Here is a 9,431-nt window from a genome sequence, read left to right on the forward strand (position 1 = left end):
AAAAAAAAAACATACAAACATTTTTCGTAATTTGCTGAAATTTTACTCTTATAAGGAGTTCTGCACGGTTATTTCAAAATTGAACTGGGTTATTTTTGCTACCGGCAACCAATTTTTGAAAAACCCGGGTTTTTAGTGTTGGTTGCCAATTTCTAGAAAAGCGAGGTGGTCATAGCGATTTTTTTTATTTTGGCTAATTCAAAATTGAAATCGGTTTTTTGTACCGGTTACCAATTTCGAAGCTAATTTTTTTCGATTATCAAAACACCTACATATCCAATTTCACCTAGCGCTGGCGGAGCTGACGTGCGGCATATCTGCCCCAGGGTAGTCCGCATAAAATCACAGGGTCTCCAATCCGCTCATTTCTTGATGCGATATACTCGTGGGTACGCTTCCTAAGTAACTTATCCTCAACGCAGTTTCTAGGTATATTACTGTGTCCGGACGAATATATAAGGCTAAGTGGGAAATATTTTGACGCAACCGAAAAAGAGGTCAGGTATACTGGTACTGCTTCCTTCCTTCTCAACCACTCAACCATTGAGGCAATGTGAATAGACAATGAAGGGATTAGCGCCAGTCTTCCAATTCAGTAACCTGTGTTATCGAAACTGTGTTCCTAATTCTTACCACAGTTCCTGCTGTAGTCTTAACTGAAATGTCGACGAGCAAGAGTGGCTTAAATTGTCCCATTAATTCAAGTACGGCCGTCTTGTTGCAGCCGCTCCAGTTTCCTTACTAGAGTGTTATTCTCTGGTACATGCAACCAGACGAGGATTCTATGGAAAATTATACACTCAAACAGTTAATAACTTTGAGAGAAATTCCCCGTCTCTAAACAATTGACCCTCCCTTTCTAGTACAGAAAAAGCAAAGCGAATGTCCTAACTACGTGGGAGAGCTTCCTCAATCCACTTTTTGGTTGCATGCAGATGGTCTCAACCGATCTACCATTACCGTACACACACTGAGCATTTGATTTTCGATGCTGCGGTTTTTGTTTTGTTATGTGTAGTTTAATATCGTCTCTCAAGCAGGGATCACACGATTTGTACATTTGTACACAAAATGCCAAATTTAGATTTGTCCACATTTGCGCATTTGGATAGCGTTGTACAAATGATTTATTTTGCGATCAGACGATTTGGCTGTCAAAGATCCAAATGATTTGGCACACATTTGCGCACGGCAGTAAAGTGACAAATATTGTCCACATTCATTCACACGATTTAACCATTTGGTCATAAATACTTAAACAGCTGATCCATACTGTCAACCATACTTTTGCATTTATGATTTCGTGAGATTTGAAATGAAATAAACAAAAATAATATATACGCACAGGTACTCAGAATTTTGAATACACCCTCAAAATCTGGGCTAAAAAAACGCGTTTTTCATAGGTTGAAGCATATACTTGCTCGTAACTTTATTTCTGTTTGTCCGATGAAAAATACTTACATATGCCATTTAAGAGAAAACATTTCGTTGTTTACAACCATTTATATATGGTTAATTTGTCTTGAGAATGGCCACCCTATGTATGTATGAAATCTACCACATATTCGCGTTTTTGAGTAGTTTTATTTTTGCTCAACATAATTTTCTTAATCTTAAGAGCAAAAATTGTCCAACACTAAACACTAACAACAAGCAGAATGGGAGGATAAAATATACTCTAAAATATTAAATTTTCTCAATATTCAATTTTTCGACATCAAACGTGGTTTTATTGTGTTAAATTGCAAAATATATGATTTATAAAAAGAATTAATAGCGAAAATGATAAAACCGGCGATTTTTGTGAAAGGATTAGCAAATTTCAGTGCATCTAAAATTTCTAAAGCGTTGTTTACTTTTACTTGAGAATTGTCAAAATCGGCAAATCCCAAGTAGCAAGCCACATTTGTTCGCTACATCGTGATGTGATAAAAAGAAAAGCTGGCAGCACTCCGCAAGGTTCCAGAAATCTCTCAAAATATGTTTGAAACTGTCAAGGAAAAAAATTGCCAAAACTCAACGCAATTTTTATCAACTTCAATCTTGCACTTTATTAAACTAAAATTAATTTTGTTTTAGATTCTAATTAAAATGTTTGCAATTTAGGTGGAACCTTGCAGATTTTTTTTAATTTTTGTACAAAGTTTGATCCAAAACCTGAGATATACCACATTTTTTTGAAGTCTACCACATTTTTTTCCAGATTCTACCACACAAATTTTTTTAAGTCCGATCACTGATTCCTTTGCCATTTCTTGAGCAAAGCGAAATGTCTTATCTTGAATCACATACATATATACGTATTTTTCACCGGGTAAACAGAAATAAAGTTGCGAGCAAGTATACCTGTGCGTCACCCTTTGAAAAACGCGGTTTTTGACCATAAGTCCATATTTTGAGGGTGTATTTAAAATTCTGAGAATGCAGATTTTACTGCTTGAATAGACCTACAACAAGTGTGAACCTCGAAAAAACTATATAAATTTTTTTTGTCACACAGTGTAATTTAGATCGTCTTTAATAATCTGTATATCGCCGTTTAAAGTACAAAACCGCGTATCAACAAAAAGGCAAAACCGCGTATGTCAGGTTGCAAAAATTATTTTCTAGAGAGTAAAAACACTCATATTTCAAAATGGTTCTCTTTTTTATAAAGCAATAGCATTTCTAGATAGTATATTTCAGGACGAATGGATAAGGATTTAGCCAACAGCTTCTGTAACCAAATCCAATTTTTGGCAGCAAATGTCAGTTACGCGATTTTGCAGAATGACGATACACGGTTTTGTACTTAATACGACGATATGCATGTATGAATATGTGTATAGCCAGCAAAAACTGCGGAAAGAGATCCGAAAACTGAAAGAAAGGTGAATAGTAAAGTGCCACGAAGGGTTGTGAAACAAATACTTTTCCGGTTGGTTTTCTGAAATTTCTCATTCTGAACTTCACATATGCTTTTTCATAGTTAATTATACTCAGAAATTAATTATACTTTTATAAATACTTTTTAATATGTTCGTCTGCCGGCATAAGAACCTGGAACCTCATGAAAGCTTAAAAATAGTCGCACGCTTCTCTGCACACTCAGCTACTGTCGAATACGTATATGTACATGTTTTGAAATGTTCAGTTTGAGCAAATATTTTAAAATTATTGTTTTCAAATAACGTGATATTTTTCGGTAGTTGTCGGATACGAATATTATATTAAATATTAAAATTTTTCCAAAATTGGAAAATACAAGGGTTCACAAGCACGAAATGGCAATACCGCTCAACAATATTTGTATATTTGTCACTGGCATTTGTCATCAAGTGGCAAATCAGATATTTGGTCATTTGCTTAATTTTTATTTGGCTTTTGTAGCAGCATTGTGTTCACACGATTTGGCCACCAGGGTTGTTTTTCATTTGCCAACAGAAGGCAAATATTTGGCTTCTCTGATAAATGACAAATGTAATTTAGCGTTCACATGATTTGTCTATGAATTTGACAAATTTTTTGCCAAATGTACAAATCGTGTGATCCCAGCTTCAGATATGTATTGCTATATGGGCATTCCCATGGTGGCGCACGTGACAGTCGTACGATTTCAATGTGACACAAAAAAGGAATACCATTTGTTTTCTTTAGTTTTTTTGGGCCATTGTATAGCACATAATTAGCTCTATATTTAACCGAAAAATGAAATCAATCGAACTGCTTGGTCCTGAAGTATAAGCATTTAAAGAGAGTGTCGTTACGTGACAAAAAATGGAAGTTGATTTTTTCTTTTCTTGCAAAATCGCAAAACTCTGCGAATTGTGGATGGCTATTTTGATGAAACTTATTTTGATATGATTTGGAGCTATTCTAGTTGTTTTTAGAGTTTTTTGAAGTAATGCAAATTGTTTAAATTTTCTTTTACAACCCCAAGTGTGAAACGTGACGTGACGTGGCGTGACGTGACATAAATTTCCATCGTTATATTTTTGTTAATATTGCTTTTAAATGAATTTTCAACGCAAATAAAACATGTATTTTATGTAGAATATACTTTATATTTTGACTTCAGCGCCAATTCAGGGTCAATTTATTGGAAATCTATGATTTATTATGTTTCAACCACATACGCCAAATTCGAACCAAATCGGACCACAAATACGGTTTTTCGAAATATCTCGACCTTGGCACCACCTAGGAAGACCATTTTATGCAAACATGATTCTACTTACATAGCCAGTATATATTTTAAAAAGCAGACAAATCGGCCCGTAAATACGTTAGATATAAAACTTTTATTTTTTTTGTCGTGGTGGACCTTCCGATGGAAACACCCATATGTAACAAAAAATGCTTCACAATAACGGCCAATCAAGATAAGGTTGTACATTCATCCTCTCTGTCCATCATTGAACCAACATTAAGAAAAAAAAATGTTTAAAAAACGACTAAGTAGGTAGGTTGTAGGTATGAAGAAAAGTGTTTTTTTGCAGACTATGTACTTTTTACTATATTTATGAACATAATCGAAATTGGCTTCCACTATTTTACTTCTAACCGCAATAAAAATTCCAGCTCGTTGGCATTCTTCTCATCGTTCTTGGCAGTCTCATGCTGGATGGCCTAGGAGAAGTGAAGTCGTCCAAAATTATTGAAAACGTTGATGTCATACCAATATTGATCATAGTGCTGGGTGCATTGATATTCATTGTGTCATTTATGGCCTGCTGTGGTGCGATCAAGGAGATCAATTGTTGTGTTCTAATAGTAAGTGCGAGCGCCTCAAAATGAGCAAAATTCATGTTTAAAAATCGCCCAATTTCGTTTTTATTATTTTCATCTAGTATGCAGTTTTTATGCTCATCCTATTGGGTCTGCAAATCGCGCTCGTTGTTTGGGTTTTCGTGAGAAAAGATCAGTTTCTCAAAACTATGGACTCCATTGTTTACGATGCATTTGAGGACAGAGACGATCAAACTGATAATTCAATGAATTTAATCCAAATCACGGTAAGTACCGATAAATGAGTTAAGAAATGGCTGCTGAATTCTTAATTTTTTTTTACTTTCCCCAAATAGTTCAACTGCTGTGGCTACACTGATTACAAAGATTATAACAGCACAGGCGTGCCTCCTTCTTGCTGTGGCTTTTCTGAAACAACCGCCTCATGTCCATCGTCTATTTACACTACCAAAGAAGGTTGCAAAACGGCATTTTACAATTTCTGGGATGATAATTTGAAATATGTACGATTTGGTGGCATTGTGGTGATTGTCATCGAATTTTTGGCTTTGGTATCAGCATGCAGTGTTGCCGTATACATACGAAAATCATTGAATTCGAATAGGCCAAATGGGGCTTAGTGTAAATTTGAGTTAATCGTTAACAGTCAGGAGATTGCAATTCTTTTTTAATTTGGCTAAGCTAAGATGGCCATCGTCATTGTCAGATAACATTCTCAAAAGTTTAGTTTATTGAAAATAAAATTCCTAAATGGAAATTCTATACTGACGAAATAATGTCTTCTTGGTCACTGTATGCGGTAAAAGACTTTGCCTGCTTTACAACCAGCATAAATTCTCCTAAAAATAAGTTTAATTTTTCGCTGCCCTATATTAAAATTTAACGTGATTCCGACAGGGAAGTGTTATTTGAACTCTGTGGAACTTTCCCCGATATGATCTATAAAATGCCGTGCATTCCTACGGATAATGATGATCCAATGAAAATACATATCGTTAGAAATAAATGGAATCCAGAGGCCTGAGCTGCACTTGTGCCAATTTTTTTTTTATGCTTCCTCAAACATTTTACACATGATAATACATCTTTCTGGCCGCTGTGACAGAGTAGTAGGGCATGCGTACTACTACTCCGTTGGGCCTAGGTTTGATCCCGGGAAATATATGAATTGAAAAAAAAAAATCCTAACACCGTTTTTCGCCCCAGCAAGGGGTTGTGCGCTGGGTTTGGAACGCGCCACGTAAACCAGGCTCCAATAAAAAGAGAACAAAGCTCGTATGAGACCCTGTCCCCCATTTGATGACGACCACGGCAAACGTTTTAAGGGACTACGGTTTGAGGGCAAGCACTTGGAATGTCCGGACCCTTAATGGGGAAGGTGCCTCTGTCCGACTCGTTGATGTCCTCGTAAGGACGAAAGCTGACATCTCGCCATCCACGAAATACGCCCATGACCCGACATCGACCGATCGTGCGATTTCAGTCCCAAGGTTGGCAAGGAAGGCATCTTCGGCGCAACTGTCTGATGTTTGAGAAGATAATAAGAGCTGCAGAACTGAACCGCTCAGGAACAATTTTTCGACATCACCGGCAACAATAGGTCTGGTGGTCAACGAGGACAAGACAAGCTATCTACTTGCATCGAACAAACAGCCAGCGCATTCACGCCTTGGCACCCACGTCACTGTTGACAGTTATAATTTCGAGAAGTGAGAGAATTTCGATTACTTGGGAACCAGCATTAACACCGATAATAATGTCAGCATCGAAATTCAACGCAGAAACACTCTTGCCGAATAGTGCTTCTTTGGACTGAGTAGGCAATTAAGGAGTAAAGTCCTCTCTCGATGTACAACTCTACACTTTATATCAGGGGTTCTTAAACTTTTAAGATGATGGAACCCTTACTAAACACCTTTCATTTTATTGGACCCCACATCAAATTACTAAAAATCAAAGGCAGTGCAATTTAAATATGAACAAAAACTTTTACTAGAAATAGTATACATACTTTAAATTTTAATGTGAAGAATGAAATTGTTTCACTCTTATTAATTACACTGGATCACAAATTTTAGTTTGGTTTTTGTTCTCCAGACGCCGCTATCTAATTTCTATATAGAATTGTTCGGTGATTCCGAAAATCGAGTTAATTTGAGTGGTTCCACTTAACCAAGAATAGCTTACGAACCAATTTAACAATCATAACGGAGATAAGTCAAATAAAAGCTAATAAAATTCTCCATAAACCATGTATACATCACTTTCCGATAGAGCTGATAGTTTCTGACAAATTAATTAATCATTCCAGTTTTTTTTTATTCTTTAATGAAAAAATTAAAAAAATCAAACTTTAACAGAAGAAAAATTTTAAAAATAACAGGTTCTGTGCCAAATTTTTGCATTTGTTCTGTTCTTGTCCTGTTCTTTAGAAAAAACTCAAGTTACTGATGAAGTAAATATTTATTGTATGAAATATGAGCAGAAAAGCGTGAAGATATACACATGTAACCATAAGTGGGCGTGGCTACGCCCATTTTCCAAAAATATATAATATTCTTATTTTTCGTCTGAAAATTATTGTAAATAATAATTTTGAGTTAATTATCTTCAGTAGTTACTAAAATATCGCAGTTTTCGTATTTCTGAAAATTACCGTTATATGGGAAGTGGGCGTGGTTACAGTCCGATTTCGCCCATTTTCAATACCAACCTACCTTGGATTAATTTAAACCGACGTACCAAATTTCGTTGAGATATCTCAATTTTTGCCCGAGTTATCGTGTACACGGACGGACGGACAGACAGACATGGCTTAATCGACTTCTCTATTCATTCTGAGCATTTATGTATACATTTGTCTATATCTATCTCGATTCGGTTTGGCTGTTACAAACAACCGTTATGTGAACAAAATTAATATACCCTTGTGCACAAGTGCGCTCGGGTATAAAAATTTGCGCATAACCTGTAATTTGTTTAATTTTTACTTCTGTTAAAGTTTGATTTTTTTTAATTTTTTCGTTAAAAAAAAACTGGGCTGATTAATTAATTTGTCAGAAACTATAAGTCCTATCGGAAAGCGATGTATTTATACAAGGTTTATGGAGAATTTTATTGGCTTTCATCTGAGCAAAAAGTCGTTAAACGCAAATGGAAACGCCTACAATAACGCAACATCTGTAGGAGTTTCCGGACCACCTATGGACAAAACCGACTTCAGCTTTCATCAAGTTGGACAGGACGGATTTGTCTATGCACTTTCTAAAAATGTCACCGCCTAATTATGAGTATCAGTGATCGGACTTCTACCACATTGTGGTAGATCTGCCACTTTTTTGAGCATCTACCACATCTACCACACAAGGTCTGAAATCTACCACATATTCGCGTTTTTGAGTAGTTTTATTTTTGCTCGACATAATTTTCTTAACTTTAAGAGCAAAAATTGTCCAACTCTAACAACAGGCAGAATGGGAGGATAAAATAAACCGTAAAATAGTAAGTTTTATCAATATTTAATTTTTCGACAGGAAACGTGGTTTTATTGTGTAAAATTGCAAAATATATGATTTATAAAAAAGAATTAATAGCGAAAATGTTAAAAAAATTGCGATTTTATTAGTATTAGCAAATTTCAGTGCATCTAAAGTTTCTAAAGCTTCGTTTACTTTTGCTTGAGAATTGTCAAAATCGGCAAATCCCAAGTAGCGGTTTCTGGAACGTGCCACATTTGTTCGCTACATCGTGATGTGGTAAAAAAAATCTGGCAGCACTCCACAAGGTTGCAGAAATCTCTCAAAATATGTTCGAAAAATATCTTGACATGGAAGGAACTGCTTTACATTGTCAAGGAAAAAAATTGTCAAAACTCAACGCAATTTTTAGCAACTTCAATCTTGCACTATATTATACTAAAATTAATTTTTTGTTTTTAATTCTAATTAAAAGGTTTGCAGTTTAGGTGAAACCTCGCAGAATTTTTTAATTTTTGTACAAAGTTTGATCGAAACCTGAGATCTACCATATTTTTTTGAAATCTACCACATTTTTTTCCAGATTCTACAACACAAATTTTTTTTTCAAGTTCGATCACTGATGAGTATCTTGTTAACCGATCTATCAATTTCTCGGTACAGTTATTGCCCTTGGTACAAAAAATGGATATATTGAAAATTTTGGCAATCGGATTAAAACTATGTCCATTTCTCACATCTCGGTAAATTTGAGAAATACACAAGCTCTGATATTTCAACAACTAAGGACGCTTATTTAATACTACAACAAAATGGGAGTGGCACAGCCCATTATATATCGGTAAGCGCTTTATCGTTTGATATCGGGAAAAACGCACTCGCTTATCATGTACATATGGGTATTTCCAAATTAGCATTACGTGACGCTCATATGACAAAGTGTTAAAAAAATGAATTGAAAAATTCAAAATTTTAAAAAGTTGTTTTCTAGATTTTCTTAGCATTTAAAAAAATTACAACAGTGGGTAGTAGCAATTTAAAGATATTAGTAAACTTACGCGCTGGCGTGACGTTGCAAAAAACAGAAGTGGATTTTGACTTTGACGATCACAAAATTGCAAAACTCTGCGTATTGGGCAAGACTAGGGATGGCAGCGATTAATTTAATTATAATGATTAATCGCTATCATTAAATTAATCGATTATTTTGTCCAATTTACGATT

The 9,431-nt window shown here is 35.2% G+C and overlaps 1 protein-coding gene across 1 annotated transcript in view; it reads left to right on the plus strand.

Annotated features, from left to right (window-relative positions):
• Window positions 1-5,431, plus strand: part of LOC118743737 (23 kDa integral membrane protein-like) — a 6,591-nt gene extending 1,160 nt beyond the window's left edge. Inside the window, exons 2-4 of the mRNA XM_036476500.1 lie at window positions 4,564-4,755; window positions 4,833-4,997; window positions 5,067-5,431. Of these exons, the coding sequence (XP_036332393.1) occupies window positions 4,564-4,755; window positions 4,833-4,997; window positions 5,067-5,351 (642 nt within the window). The 3' untranslated portion in view covers window positions 5,352-5,431. The remainder of the gene's footprint in view (window positions 1-4,563; window positions 4,756-4,832; window positions 4,998-5,066) is intronic.
• The last annotated feature ends 4,000 nt before the right edge of the window (window positions 5,432-9,431 follow it).

This window comes from Rhagoletis pomonella, unplaced genomic scaffold, assembly GCF_013731165.1.
Source record: "Rhagoletis pomonella isolate Grant_MI unplaced genomic scaffold, Rhpom_1.0 Rhpom_scaffold_00007, whole genome shotgun sequence".
NCBI classification, from domain to species: Eukaryota; Metazoa; Arthropoda; class Insecta; order Diptera; family Tephritidae; genus Rhagoletis; species Rhagoletis pomonella.